The sequence below is a fragment of the Eptatretus burgeri genome, chromosome 7, assembly GCF_056783735.1.
Source record: "Eptatretus burgeri isolate ZD-2024b chromosome 7, Ebu_testis_v1, whole genome shotgun sequence".
Classification (NCBI taxonomy): Eukaryota; Metazoa; Chordata; class Myxini; order Myxiniformes; family Myxinidae; genus Eptatretus; species Eptatretus burgeri.
In genome coordinates, this window is record NC_140967.1 from 68,264,749 (window position 1) to 68,281,023 (window position 16,275).

At 44.0% G+C, this 16,275-nt stretch overlaps 1 protein-coding gene across 9 annotated transcripts in view; it reads left to right on the forward strand.

Moving 5' to 3' along the window:
• CTCF (CCCTC-binding factor) overlaps positions 1–16,275 on the forward strand; it is a 114,928-nt gene that overhangs the window by 63,607 nt on the left and 35,046 nt on the right. For all 9 annotated transcript variants that reach the window (XM_085888909.1, XM_085888908.1, XM_085888915.1 and 6 more), the window contains 5 exons: positions 4,692–4,862; positions 5,051–5,184; positions 14,307–14,427; positions 14,877–15,026; positions 15,292–15,452. In XM_085888909.1, coding sequence (XP_085745035.1) covers positions 4,692–4,862; positions 5,051–5,184; positions 14,307–14,427; positions 14,877–15,026; positions 15,292–15,452 — 737 coding nt within the window. The remainder of the gene's footprint in view (positions 1–4,691; positions 4,863–5,050; positions 5,185–14,306; positions 14,428–14,876; positions 15,027–15,291; positions 15,453–16,275) is intronic.

The following is a 16,275-nucleotide window of genomic DNA, read 5'->3' on the forward strand; positions in this document are numbered from 1 at the left end:
CACAAAACATATTTGACCTTAAAAATAATTGGTGGTTGAATTAAATGACCAAATATGCAACTCCTTCAAATTTGAAGTGAATCAGATGAAAATTGACTTTTTTTTAATTCGGCCGATGTGGACCTCAAAAATAATTGGTGGTTGAATTCAGTGACCTGATATGAAAATCCTCTTCAAATTTCAAGTCAATCGGATGAAAATTGAGGATTTTATACATCTCACATAAGTTGTTGACCTCTAGCCTATGTTGACCTTTTGACCTCAAAAACAATAGGCTTCTTCCTTTTGACAAACTCTACCATGTGGTGAAGTTTCATGAAGATCGGTTTCAAATTGTGACCTGTGGGCAACAGATGGGCAGAATAACAAAATTGACTAACCAATATACTTGAAAAATCTTCAATTTTGCAAGTAACAAAGATGTAACTAGAACGGGCACTCATAGAGCGCATACCTTCGCCGCCACTACTTTTTTTGTTCTTGGTATGAGTGTGGGGAACTGGTTTCATATGAATGGTCTTATGACACAAACCACATATCTATAATGTCATGACCCCCCCCCCCGACTTTCCGGGGCTACGTTCTAAACAACAATCAACTCACGTCGTTTTGGCGAGTCTTCACTCGCAAGCTCGGTGAATACAACGTTTCAACAAGAGAAGGTAATCTCGTTTGATGCTGGTTTCATGCAAATCGAATAAGAATTGACTGAGTTATGCCGAAAACCGCATATTTTTCAAGGGCGTGACCCCCCCCCCCCGACATTTTACCCCAACCCGTGACATGTGTTATGACGTCATTGTGTCACAAGATTGGGCATTAAATTCTGAACATTTTGGTGCTGGGTTCATGTAAAGCGGACAAGAATTGACCACGTTATGACAAAAACTGCATATTTTTCAAGGTCGTGACCCCCCTGACCTTTGACCCCTAACCGGTAACAAGAGTATGGGCATCATTGCGTCATATTGCATATCACAAGATGAGGCGTTGAATTCTGAACATTTTGGCGTTAGTTGCATGCAAATTGAATAAAAATTGACCGTGTTATCGTAAAAAGACGATTTTGACCTTTTCGTGACCTTGACCTTGACCTTTGACCCGAACGATCCCAAAATCTAATCGAATGCTTCCTGGCTAATAACCAATCATCCCACCAAATTTCATGCAATTCGGTTTAATACCCTTTGAGTTATACGAATCACAAGATTACAAATAAATAAATAAATACACGCCGACCAAAACATAACCTTTCGCAGAATGCGAAGGTAAATATAACCTCCATCCACCTTCGGTGGTGGAGGTAATAAGGGGAAATGATTTCTCATTACACCTTCCGTGTCATCTAGTGGTGACGCTTTTCTTCCCAAGTTAGTGGTGGTGTTTTTAGGGAGAAATTTCACCCGTCAGCCCCTCTCCTCCCCTGTGCCCTATACTCCCTCCCAGGCCCGTGCAAAGCTGGTAATAGGCCCAGGCCAGATGGGAAATGGCCCCCATTTCAAACTGATCATGAAGTATTTTTGTAATCAGTGCTAAATACATATGACTAACACTATCCAAATGCCGTGCAATTGGTCTTACACAGTCAATTCTCGCTGACCACTTTGTCTTTGACATTTTATGCAGTGAGACAGGAAGATGTTCTTTCAGTATCTCCCACCGCTGGGGACTTGAACTGAAGACATTGAACATTTTCTATATGGTAGGCCCATGCCAACTGGCCCACCGGACCCCCCCCCCTCTGTTTTGGCCTGCTCCCTCTCCGCAGGGTACTGACCCATGGGGGTTTGTCCATGCTATATCCTCAAAATGTTGATAGTCGAGTAAGGAGCAGCACCGACTGTTTATGTTTTTGGTATGACTTGACCACAGTCAAAGTCAAACCGCCAACCTCCTTGACCCAGAGCAAACACTCTAACCACGGCTTCACTAAGTCTGGTATTAATAAAACGAAGGTTATAATGAGTGGCAAAGAAGGAGAGAGAGATTTGTTATTTTTATTGAATATTGTGGTCTCCTAAGTTGCAAAGCTTTGAGGATTTAAGTCCAAGAAATCTGGAGTGAAACGTTTTTCTTTGTTCCACCATTTTTGAAGCACATCTTTCAGGGTTAATCTTCTCTTTTCTGTTTTTTTTTCTGAAATCTTCGTGATCTGATCGTATGTTGATTTCACTCAAAGGTAGTCCGTCCATTTCTTTCCTTTGGTAGGATTCACTCTTTTTCTTCTGATCCTCTTTCTCTTTTATAGGCCCAATGAGTGAAAGGGAATTCTGTTTTCTTCTTCTTTCATGGTCACAGTTATGCCACTGTTCTTGTGTGGTTAGCCAGAGGAGGTTTTTGGCCCAAGTTGTATATGAGCCTGCTGGCCAGGCCTGAGGCTTGACTAGTTAGGGCAGGAATTTGTAATTTCTTCCTGATGTGAGCGATAACTCGCCTTCTCTTCACGAAGGATACCATGGGATCTTTAACGTCTACCAACGAACACCAGCATACGTCGCGACCATACCAGTTTAATGTCTATCTGAGGGACGACACGTACACTGATGAATTGCCCTGCCTGTGAAACACCAGGATGACAGTTTATAGCTGGGCCAAGATTCAAACCCAGGCCAGACAGTTTGGAGGTAAGTGTATGTACCTCTGGAGTCTTGGCCATCCGGTCAGCCCCTGTAAGGGAATTAATAAGTATAAAACCAAAAAATGAAATATAAACACTCCTCCTCCCCCACCCCCTTTTTTCCTGCAATCCCTTCCACTTTGATCCACCCCTGTCATTTAAGGGAGCTTCTCATCGGTATCTGTTAATACACCCACCCTTTAAGGATTTAAAAACAAAACCTCCAAACCTATTGCTCATATGATGTTTTGCATTCTGTAGCCAGTGTGTGTGTGGTTTTTTTTGTTTTGTTTTTTAACCAATTTGTCTTGTGATAGACGAGGATTCAACTTGTGATAGACGAGGATTCGACTTGATAGATGATGATTCAACTTGATAGATGATGATTTGACTTAATAGACATGACGATTCGACTTGTGATGGACACAACGATTCAACTTGTGATGGACACAACGATTCGACTTGTGATGGACACGATTCGACTTGTGATGGACACGATTCGACTTGTGATGGACACAACGATTCGACTTGTGATGGACACAACGATTCGACTTGTGATGGACACAACGATTCAACTTGTGATGGACACAACGATTCGACTTGTGATGGACACAACGATTCGACTTGTGATGGACACAACGATTTGACTTGTGATGGGCACAACGATTTGACTTGTGATGGACACAACAATTCGACTTGTGATGGACACAAAGATTCGACTTGTGATGGACACAACGATTCGACTTGTGATGGACACAACGATTCGACTTGTGATAGACGAGGATTCGACTTGTGATAGACGAGGATTCGACTTGTGATAGACGAGGATTCGACTTGTGATAGACGAGGATTCAACTTGATAGATGATGATTTGACTTAATAGACATGACGATTCGACTTGCGATGGACACAACGATTCGACTTGCGATGGACACAACGATTCGACTTGTGATGGACACAACGATTTGACTTGTGATGGACACAACAATTCGACTTGTGATGGACACAACGATTCAACTTGTGATGGACACAACGATTCGACTTGTGATGGACACAACGATTCGACTTGTGATGGACACAACGATTCGACTTGTGATGGACACAACGATTCGACTTGTGATGGACACAACGATTCGACTTGTGATGGACACAACGATTCGACTTGTGATGGACACAACGATTCGACTTGTGATGGACACAACGATTTGACTTGTGATGGACACAACGATTTGACTTGTGATGGACACAACGATTCGACTTGTGATGGACACAACAATTCGACTTGTGATGGACACAAAGATTCGACTTGTGATGGACACAACGATTCGACTTGTGATGGACACAACGATTCGACTTGTGATAGACGAGGATTCGACTTGTGATAGACGAGGATTCGACTTGTGATAGACGAGGATTCAACTTGATAGATGATGATTTGACTTAATAGACATGACGATTCCACTTGTGATGGACACAACGATTCGACTTGCGATGGACACAACGATTCGACTTGCGATGGACACAACGATTCGACTTGCGATGGACACAACGATTTGACTTGCGATGGACACAACGATTCGACTTGCGATGGACACAACGATTCGACTTGCAATGGACACAACGATTTGACTTGTGGTAGACAACATAATGGGCTGTTATAGTGGCTGTGTTTTCATCTGTGCATGAAGCTTCAGTCCTCGTGTTTCAGCAACATAATTTCCTTCATCATATGACTACACAAGCAACACTGCAGTCCTCATATTCTTTGTCAGGCTGGGGGGGGAGGGGGGGCAGGATGGAGTGTTTTCAATCGGGTCATGATACAGATGCATGAGCTGATAATGAAAGGTATATCCATACCTCAGTATGCAGTTGTTTTTTTAGATTTCCTTGTGAAGGTAAGGTAAATCTATTGCTGAAACGTCGTATTTGAATCTTATCCTCAAATACTATTGGTTGCTCGTGCCTTGCTATCCAATGCCGATCCACCCCACTGCAAAAATATTATCTGCTATGAGCTGAATGCCATTATCGTTTTGGGTGATGGACTTTGAACTTTCATCGGCCGTTGCAGGTGCCAAGAAGACGTTCCAGTGTGAGCTCTGCAGCTATACATGTCCACGGAGGTCGAACCTTGATCGACACATGAAGAGCCACACGGATGAGCGGCCTCATCGTTGCCACCTTTGTGACCGTGCTTTTCGCACCGTCACGCTACTCCGCAACCATGTGAACACGCATACAGGTGTGCCTCAAAATAGTTCCAAATGCATTTTTGGTTTTAGTTCTTTTTTTTTAAATAATTTTATTCATGATGCTCGCAAGTCACGTGATATATTGCCCTCATGTTAAACTACTGCATCTCCATCTCCAACTGGTGCATCTCCTGCATCTCCAAACATAATTTGAGTAATTATGGGTGTAATGTTACAGGCACAAAGCCACACAAATGCCCCGAGTGCGACATGGCTTTTGTGACAAGTGGAGAGTTGGTTCGGCACAGGAGATACCGCCACACGCACGAGAAACCCTTCAAGTGCTCCATGTGTGATTATGCCAGTGTGGAGGTAAATTATCTTTGCATTCAGCTGACATTTTGGTGCAGCTGATCATCATCCCAAGTTTCAAAACATTGATGCTTATGGAAAAGAAAGTTGAAAATTTTGAAAACCAAATTGATGAAAAATTATTAATGAAATAATAGTGTCATGATTAGAATTTGAAAATGTTACACCCCTAACTCCCTCCCCACCCCTACCTCCTGTATGCATGAGCCCAACCCCCCCACCCCTCCCAACCAAATTAGTGTACCTAATAAATAGATGATCCCTTTCCATGACAAAATTTTTATGCCTCTGCATAAAATGCCTTGTGCCTCGAAGCATTGGGGTTGTCTGTCTGTCCTTCCGTGCATGTGTAGCAGATTTTCATTACCGTGACAACTTGTGAACCGCTGAAAGGATTTTGAACAAACTTGGTACAAGTGTGTGAACTATGATGCAAAAATGAACCAATTCAATTTTGAGTTCAAATGGTCTACCGACTCCACGGGCCTCGACATTGTATAAAATAAAAAAGTCAAATGACGTGTGACCTTTAAAGAAGCACACTGGGAATATTGTGTTGTGTCTCCGTCATAGTGAAGAAATCCCAGAAATCTATAATTGTTATGAAATATATATTTCAAGTAAAGTATTGTTGCGGTTTTGCAAAACCACCCCCCAAGCATACAAGAGCCACGTAGGTTTCCAGAGTGAGCTATGTCATTATATTAATTAGATTTGTAGATTAGATTTCCCTCAGTGTGTTTAGAGGTTTGAGGGATATATGTGTTGTGTGGGTTTAGCAAGGACCTTCCCTTCTTCCTCTGTCTATCCAGTAATCTATCCAGTAATCATCCAGTATCCTGTTCCCTGCCACTCTTCATCTCCACTTCCCTAAGTAATGCTTCACCCTTTCACCTATTCAACATTTAACACCAACTGCTCGTCCTTTCATCGACTTCGTCATTCGACTTCCATCTCCCGTAGAAAATCTTCATTCGTCAGTCATCAAGCCATGATTGTAAATAGCTCCTCACTAAAATATCCCTGTAAAACCCGCACAAATAATGGTTCGATTAAAACACATTTGATGGACAGAAGGGGTTAGATTCTTTTTATTTCCTCCACCTAAAAACCTTTCATTTCAAATAACACACGTTACACTTTTCATTAGTGGAACCGCCATCACCACAATAAGCATCGATTCTTCTCAAAGCAGACAGCGGAAGGACAAATGGTGAAGAGAACTGAGGCTGGTACACAGACAGCGGAAACACCAAGGCTGGCACATCGTCTGTGGAACTGTCTGGAAGTACTCGAACTTTTGACGCACCAGGACCAATGAGAAGACACCACCAGCGAGCAGGAAGGACTCCAAGCCACGCCCGTGCCGGACAGATAAAAGTCAGATGCATGCCAGCGAGCCGAGTCGCCAGGAAGAGATGTCGGGGATAGCGAGGGACGCCACCAAGGAAGCACCACCGAGGGATCCGAGAGCTGAGCTTTGCCTGAGTGAATTGTTGGCTGCCTGTATGGCTTTGGCTGAGCAGGAGGTTACATGCCCGCTCGACTCTGCCTAAGGAGGAGGTTAATTACCTTCACGCATCTGTGAACGAGGCACTAAGGGTGGCCGTGGAGCGCTGATTGTTTCCCCTGTAATAACCAATGAACTTGGCAATTCCCAACCATTAATGCACATCAAACCGACATACCACCGACATACCCTTACCATGAGTACCTCCTTTCACACAACCCTCCTCCCCTCCCCCACACCTCCCACCCCAACATTCACATTGGGACCAGAAATAAAAAGGCCCAAACCGTCTGTATTGCGTGAGCCGGAGTCGTACGCAACTCCACTCATTTCTCCGTCTTCTAATATTCTTGCCTGTCTTTCCCTGTTGATTGATGACGTGTCATTTCCTGTGTGTAGCAATAGATAAGATTGTTTTAAGTAGGCTCCATATATGTTAAAGTACCGTATTTTCTGCTGTATAAAACCTCACTTTTTTATCGGCAAAAAAAGATAAAGGTTGGGGGTGCGCTGAATGCATGGGTCGAGAAAAAATATCTGTCTTGAAAACGATCAATGCTGAATTTCAATTATGTTCCAAAAGAACACTTTTGTTGCAGTCGGAACTGCTGTTAAGCTCAATTCTGCCATCTAAATTTTGAAAATCGGTTCAAGTTTGTACAGCGTCTTATTAACCGCGTTGGAAATTAAGTAAATACAAAACCGGAGACACCCAGAGTTTAGGTGCTTAGCGTATATAGAGCCTTGAGGCTCTGAAAACACCATTAAATGCAAAAGAAGAAGAAGAACATCTGGTCTCGCATCAAAAGAAGAATTATTCACAATAGCTGGAGTGCAAGAACGGAGCACCCACCTCAAATAATATTGCGGAGCAAGCTTCCCTCGTATGTCGTGTTCAAGAGGAAGACACTGCCCAAACACAAGTTTCCAGGCAGCGTCATTGTGCATGCGCAGCAGAAGGGGTGGATAGATGAGGGACTTGTCGTGGTGACTATCTTTTTACATGAATCGTATTCCACATGAACATCTGATGCAGGCAGAATTAATCTACCAAGCTTGTTCCTTACATTCTGGCATTATGCTAGCAAATGCTGGATAGCTGGGTGTGGTGTAAAACGAGGAACAACCAATCAACCCCGAGTACTTTTCCATACGAGGCCAGGAAATGGATTTAAAAGGAAGAATAAGAATCTCACGAGAACGAGGAGCTACGTAGAACGGTGAAGCTTTAATAAGTACCAGTTCTGTTCAGTTATTTTGGCTTTCTTTGGTTCTCTTCATTCTCTTCGTTTTCCCTCGTTTCTATCAGTGATTTCTCACTTACTTCCCACGGATTACTCGCATCGACCAGATGAACTTTCTTACTTCGCAGGCCTTTGTATTTGACCCAGGTTTACTTTCGAGGAACATTAGCTGCATCTCGGTGGAATCACCACAGATGAACTTTCCTATTTCCCGGACTTGGTATTTTCATCAGCTGAAAATCAACATTTCGTGACGCGTTTCCCGCCGGGATTTTCAACCCGGACGAATTTCGAGGAGCATTGGCCACATACAACGTGGTTGAACTTTCACCATTACTCCCATCGCTATGTTGGCTGAGCATTATGCTGACTGTTAGAGTGCCGGCGTTCATCAGGAGGATGAGAAAGGTCGACCTTCCGATGATCTGCGGCCGGATGGTCAAGGAGTGGGAGGCGGTATCGTCGAACATCAAGTGAGCATTTCTGAAATGCTGCATCTGCAACAACATGGACGGCACAGAGGACGACATCATTTTGGAGGAGGAGGCTGCAAATCACGGCGACAGGAATGCAGACAGCGACGTGGACTTGCTCTACCCTGATTCGGACAAGGAGTTGCATGCCGTCTTCGACGAGGAAAGCATTGTCGAGGATTCCCTCAGGTTTAGCTGAAAAGCTTCATCAAACCCAAACGGCCCTTTTTCAGGGCCACAAATCCACAGGAAATATGTATGATACCGGTATGAAACCCTTTTATTCCTTTTTCTTGGAACAAAAAAGTCCTCTTTATAAATACGAGAAGCATCCGCTCCCTACGGGAGCCGTCAAGGGGGTCATGTTATTATATTAATGCCTATTTTACTCTAAGGGGTCCCAGGATTACACACCCAAAAAATGGTTGCGATCGGTTCAGCCGTTTTTGCGGTACCTGGGAAGAGACGAACAGACGGTGAATAATAGTAAGATTAAAAAAATAAGAAAGAAAAATAAAAACTTCTTCGTATCCTCTACTCTCTCTTCAACTTCTTGAAAATGAGAATAAGGCTGTGAGATGAAATTAAGCGGACATGGGGGTAAGCATGTTAATACCTCCGTGATTTTGTTCCCTACAAAGTTAATGTACACAAATGTATTTAGATCTCAATCAGAAAATAAAATGACCAATATATTCATTTATTTTGAGGGTGGAAAACATGGGTCCGGTTAATACACCGGAGAAGTTATTTTATTTTTTTGAGGGTGAAAAACGGGTGCGGTTAATATCCCAGAAGATATGGTAATTCCTTTCCTCATGTATCTTTTAAATGTGCTTCTGTTGCTTTGTAAATATCTGTCATTGTGCTTGATTTGATGGCGAATTAATGTACTCTGATTGTGAATAAATGTGTCCTTTATGTGTAATTGTAAATGAGTGTGTTGATTAAATAATGTGCTTGTTAAGGTTTGAGACATTTCCAACCAGTTCATCTGTCTCATTTCCTCCGTTGGTCCAGCGTAGTCCACACGTCGTCAGCTGGAAAGTTTTACCCCACCTGATTTGCTCATTTGCCAACGCGTACTCACTGTATCGCTTGGCAGTAATCTGGCACGAATTAATCCAGCACGTGCGTTGAGGGCACGAAACTCACTTGGTTCAGCCGTCTAGAGGTAAGGTACCCACGAGAAGAAGTGACACCCTGCCAATACCAATTGGCATTCATGGTTGCTTAACAACCCACTGGGCCGCAGAGTTATCTGCAGCTGGTGGCTTCAGGACCCTGAGTTTGAGAGGAACTCGAGTGCTTCCCCTCATGGCAAACCTCAAACCACAGCCCGTAACAGTACGTACAAATTTGCTCGTAAATTATCCGGATTTGGATCTTCACCAAAATTTAATCTATTCTTCCTCATCACACACCCCATGTGTCCCCAAATCCATCCAAAACTTTTTCAGATATCGTGCTCAATATCGTGTTCAGCCCTATCTCTCAATGGTGAAGAATCACTTAAAAAATTCTGGGATCCGGATCTTCACCGAAATCTAATCAGTTCGTCCTTGTTGCACACCCAACCTGTCAACCAAATTTAATCCGAATCCGTCCACAACTCTCTGAGATATCCTGCACACCTTTGGTGGTGGAGGTAATAACCCGATGTACATAAAAGGAGCAAAAAATTGCATACGGCTTATGTGAATGTATAATACTTTCTGGTTATATCCTGTTACGAATCTGGAAACCATGCGCACTCAACATTCAGGTCCCAAAGTTAGTTATGCCAGTAAGTACGTGTGTAGTCAGATCCCCTTCCTTTTTGTTTAGTGGGAGGCTCGAAAACATGCATTGTGACGTCTTTAGTAAGGTTATTATATCCAACGAGCCATCGAATAAACCATCCCATCTGCATGATCCATCCCCCATCACGATCCACCACCCACCCGCTGTCTACAAGCACTCTGACTTGCCAGGGCAGGGTCTTGCAGCCGTTCCTTGCGCTCCTTCCACAAATGTTTTAACTCTTGCATCAACGCAACATGGATACTGTTACGCTTTGAGAGCGGAGCCACGTGGAGAATGTGGGGTCTCCGAACAGGGGCCATGGCTCTGCCCCGGTGGGGTGCGGCTGTGGGCCAATGAGGGATGGACAGCGAGATGATTCTCGCCAAGGCCCCTCCCCGTGTGGGAGGAGATATATATCTCGGAGACTCGGAGGGTTGTCGTTGGCGCTGGTGGTGTCTGAGAGCAGAGCAGTGTGAGAGAGCAGTGCGAGAGAGCAGTGCGAGAGCTGTGTGTGTTTCACGAGGGAGGCGGATAAAGATCCCCGAGCACGCTCTGAGAAGTACTGGAGTTCTGGAGTGGGCACGTTCAACACGGTGGCTGTTACAGGGAGTGGAGTTCTGTGGACCCCGACCATTCACCACCCGAGCTCCGCCACAAACCACGAGTCCCCCACGTGCGACTGGGACCAGGCCGACGACCATTGGCAGGTGCCACGGCACGGAGTACTCCCTTTCTCCGACGGCCAGGTACCCATCCGGACTCTGACTCCCAGCTCGTCTCTCTCTCTCATCAGCTGGAGGGTCCAATAAAGAACTCCGGGGTTTATTTTCTTTTTGTGTGTGTGTCTGCGTGTGGGCCCATCTATAAGTAGAATTGTTTAAGTGTTTATTTCATCATTGTAAATACTGCATTGCATATTCGCGATAAGTCTGCCCTGTGTCTTTATTTTATTGTAAATAAATTATTAGAAATGTTCCCAGCTCGTTTCCGTCCATCCTTTATTTGGTCCAGCATGCTCGGGGTCTGAGTTCAGACGGGGTTTCATCCCCGATAATCCGTTAATCCTAGCCGGCACGGCTTTGGCAGTTTCCCCTCGGCTGCAACCGAGCCGGAGTTGGTAGTCGCTAGTTGGAACTCCACCGCAGTCTGTAGAGTGACCCGGTTCGAGAAAGACGTGCCGAGGGCGTGAATCCCCGATAGCCAAGACTGCGTGGTTATTTAGGTATATTGGGATCGAGACAATTAACCGTACGCCACGCAATCGAGATATTGGCGTTTCACGGTCGATTAATCGACCCGCCGGCTACGGAGTTATCCAGAGCGACGGCCTATACATTCCGGGGAGTCTGGTGGGAGACGGCGTAAACTTCCCCACCTAACGGTCGTTCTTTCTACCGACCCCCGGCCCACAACAATACTTTGGATCATTCCATTTGCATTGGGCCATGAACTAACACCTAGGCTTAAGGTCTGCCAATCTGTGCTGTTTCATGGAATGGCAGCGCATCATTTTAATGGGGGAGGAGTCAGGCTAGCTGTCTAGCCAATGGATGTAAAGCAGTGGGATGGAGTCAGGCCAGCTGAAAAATAACCCACGTATAATGTGATATTTTATAAGTCCACAAAGGGCATAACTCTGACAAATTAACAAAACGCCATGAAACTCGATCTTGTTCTGTAACTTATCATAATAAATGTACGTTCCAAGTTTCAGTTGAATATGTTAAAGGGTAGGGGAAAAAAGTCTGAAAAACCACATGTGGGATGGATAGACAGAGAGCAAACCTCCAGTCCCCTCTGGTGAAACCGGTAGGGGACTCATGAGCTGAGGTGGCATCAAAATACCATTTAGCAGTATCCCATAATAATGATGGAAAATAAATACTCGATGATTTTAAAACTCTCCCAATTATAAAAAAAGTACAGATGTCACAGGTTTCAATGCAGATTTGAATGAACTCTCAACTTTTGAACCTGTAACTTATGTCAGGTACCCAGTTATTTAAGTAAAACTCCAGCAGGATAGGAATCAATGGAGAGTCGGTTGTGGATACATTTGAAGCAGCCTTGCCAAGTTGAGTGCTCAAAGGTTGAAGTCCGACCTGCCTCTCGGTTTGAAAGTCACCAGAGGGGGAGCTTGGTATCACCGGGACAAGCAGATTAATTAAAGTCCACCGCTCGCCGTTAAGGACCACAATTCATACCAGCCTGCTTGGATGTTGTTTCCGAGCTACCAGCAAGGCAGTAGATTCATAGAGTACCAGCCAGTAGGTAAGAATGACCAGCTTATCACAGAGTGAAGCTAGTTCTTCAGGTCGGGCCTTTGGAGTTGCAGAACCAGCGCACATCAACACTCCTGACGCACTCATTACTGAATGCCGGTTTTAAAATGCAATGTGCCTCAGAACATAGCCGTCCCTCGTCCTGCTTCATATCATCTCTCCCTCCTGAAACAGCAGCATGCCTTCGTGTCAATTTGTCTCTCACACGAGGTCGCTCAGAGGCATGGCGTTGAAGAATCTGCATTCTGTTTTCTCTGCTGATGAGTTGGTACTGGTCCGGTTCAGCGTGTCCCATAATATTTCTTCCCCCCAGTCCATTTTTCTTTCATGTGAGAGCACAGTTGTCACGTCATTCGGACACCTTAGCTTAAACACAGCTTTGTCCAAAGTAATTTGTTAAGCCACCTGGACATTAGCCCCCACCAACCTCTTCTTATCAGTAGCCCAGAAATTTATTTAACTCAACAGTCCTTCTACCACAGTGTGAAGTCCACAGCACGAATGACTGCCTTTTAACATGCTGGACTGAACTGAACAATTAACTTTCATTTGCTGTAAAATAATTATCTGATGAAATAATACAATTTTACAATTATTTTTTGTAGGTAGGCCAAAGTATGCATGAAAGACTTATTTTTCTATACTGATCCATAAACCTCACTACAACCCCCACACCCCACCCTACCCCAAGCCCTTCTCTGTCCAAACTTCCAGTCCCCGCCCACCACCCTTTGAGTTTCCTTCTGTATCTAACTTGTCCACAGGATACATCCTTTCCTGCCCTCCCCACCCCCATTCTTCACCCCACCCATTGTTTGTCCAAGTATCCCTCGATCTTGGCCTTCAACTCTGCTGTTGGTGTCCTCCACCCCCCTCAACTGTTAATTTTGTCCTGATCCGTTCAGTGTACCCAGCTCTTCCATGAGGTCAACCATGTATGCAAAAAAAAAAAAACATTTCTTGTTAGAGGGTTGAGCTGAATGTGAAGGCTGGTTATGCAGTCACAGTTTAATGCTTTCTATTTTTTCCCCCTTTTCTTGTTTTTTTGAGGGGTTTTTCCCACATGTATAAGCTGAATACTTTGGGATCGTTTGTATACATTTTCAGAGTTGGCATGTAATTTCAATCACAAGTAGTTAATATGGTATTGCCATCTCTATACAAACTTATTACCAATACCTTTCACCTGCTCATCACTACTGGTAAATATTGGACATGTTGAAACTTATTTTAACAGCATAACAAAGAATTTTTTTTTTTTAATGCAGAAGTGTTAATCGTTCTTGCCAACAATAACAAAAATCAACAATCTATTTTAAATGAAAGTTAGATTTTAATGTTCAGTACTTCCTCTTTCAAGTTTTCAGCTTTTCATGGACTCAGCAGTGTCTATGAATGATTACCATGAGGCAGGTCTTTCCTTCCCTTTGTATGCAGCACATGGCTGCTGGTTACATCATTTGGCGGGGACACGGTTGTGCCGCTGATGCAGTGCTCCCGTAGGCGAGAACAGGAATTTGGCCAGGGTGCCAACGATAGCTCGCTTACTCTTTGTGAAGGACGCCATGGGATCGTTACCGTCTAACTAAAGCTGATAGCAGATGGGGAGCCCAGTTAAACATCCATCCGAGGATGTGTACAAAAGGATGTGTACATCGAGTGCACAAATTGATGAATCACCTTGTCTGTGAAACACAGAGATGCCCGTTTATATTTGGGCCGAGATTCAAACCCAGACTGGACTTCAGGCAGGTAATTCCATGCAAAGCCAAAGCAGGTTTGTGGTGACCACACAACATCTGAATTTTTCTGACATTTTTGCATGCAGGTCAGCAAGTTAAAAAGGCATATCCGATCTCACACCGGAGAGCGTCCATTTCAGTGTGGCCTTTGCAGCTATGCTAGCCGTGATACGTACAAGCTGAAACGGCATATGCGTACACACTCGGGTGAGTCCCAGGATGCTCCATGACGTTTTTGTTTTTTTCATATGAAGCACATTTTGGACAGTATTCGCTGACAAATGAATACTTTATTCATTGTAATGTTAGGTTTGTGTTTCAAAGTTTGTTCCCCCCCCCCCTCCTTTGCTATTTTGCTAATTTATTTATTTGTTGGCATGCAATTTTCTTAATTTTAAAGATTTGAAATTCTGCATGGTTTTGGGTTAGGAAGGATGTTTTGAGGGACCCGTCTTGATCTCAAAATTCTTGTTTCTCAATAGGGATTGGTCATAACACCAATAATTTTCAATTCAGTGGAGATCACTTTAAGAGCACTCAAAGGAGAGCACAGTGATTTTGGCTGGTAAAGAAATGTCATTTGCATAAACAGGTAGAGTGAACGTGGTTTTTTTTTGTTTCCTCATGATGCCCTCTTCTCTTTGATTGTGTGTTAGGGGAAAAGCCTTATGAATGCCATATATGCAATGCACGCTTCACCCAGAGCGGCACCATGAAGATGCATGTGCTGCAAAAGCACACTGAGAATGTGCCAAAGTACCACTGCCCCCACTGCGATGCCGTCATTGCCCGCAAGAGTGACCTTGGTGTGTTTATTTTCCATATGGAGTGAGGTTAGATGGTAGGAGAGGGGAAAAGGGGGGCTCACTACATTGCATGGGTTTGTGTTTGGGGGACTGTACCTTCAAACTTGTGCAATGAAGTGGATGGATTTTTCTTTCTGGAGACAAATATTCAAGGAAGGCTCAAGTACGAGTAATGAGCGCTTTTTTTGACTTGATTGCAAGTTGCTATTTTTCACTTAATTGAGGATCCTCATCATGTCATATGTTTTGCTACTCTCTCCTCCAGGTGTCCACCTGCGTAAGCAACACTCAATTGTGGAGCGTGAATTGAAGTGCCGATACTGTGACCTGATATTCCATGAACGCTATGCCCTCATGCAGCACCAGCGCTCACACAAAAATGAGAAGCGATTCAAATGTGATTGCTGTGAATACTCCTGCAAGCAGGTCTCTTTACTGCTCACTCTTCCTGCCATATCAATGCATCATCATTTTCTATGGATTACTTTTGTAAAATGTCTTGATTGTGCCTGCAGCTATGGAACTGTTGCTGTTGTTTTTGTTGTTGTTGTTTTTGTTGTTGGTTTTTCTTGCATTCACTTATTTATAAGTTGGGTCACCCAATTTATTTAGACTTTAGCAAATGACTATACACACGCAGGCACAGTCGAGGCTCCGCCCCTCTCCCGACCGAGGGAGTTATCGCCGCCCGAGTCAATATCATATGAGATGAGGGGGGGGCATATGTCACTTGACGTATGACACTTGTTCATTGAAACCACTGTTACTTCATGTTTTGTTTTGTTTTTAACATCAGTTTTATTAGGTGTCGAATGTTTTTATTGCAACACTGACCCAAGTGTGAAAATAACGCGCTGTTCAGCAAATTTCATGGAAATTAACTGAGGGAGCTGGAAACTTATAAGGAACAAACAAACAGACTCGCTCTTGTATATATCCAGTGTACATGAACAGGTTTATACACTTGTGTTTGGGATGGTGATAGTGGCCTGGAAGGCCACATTAAATTTGGGGCTCAGCCTTTGTTTTAACACCATTTTAAAAGCAGCACAGCCCGGGTACAGGCGACGCTAAAAACCCACCAGAAAACAGCCAGGACCCCTCCCAGGGAAAAAGGACCAGTTTGTGTAACATTTCCATTAGGTGCAGGTGACGCGAAATGCCCACCGGAAAAAAGCCGGAACCCCTCCCGGGGGAAACGGTCTGGGTTCGGTGAACTATTCCTGTATAGGACGCTGACCATACTGGC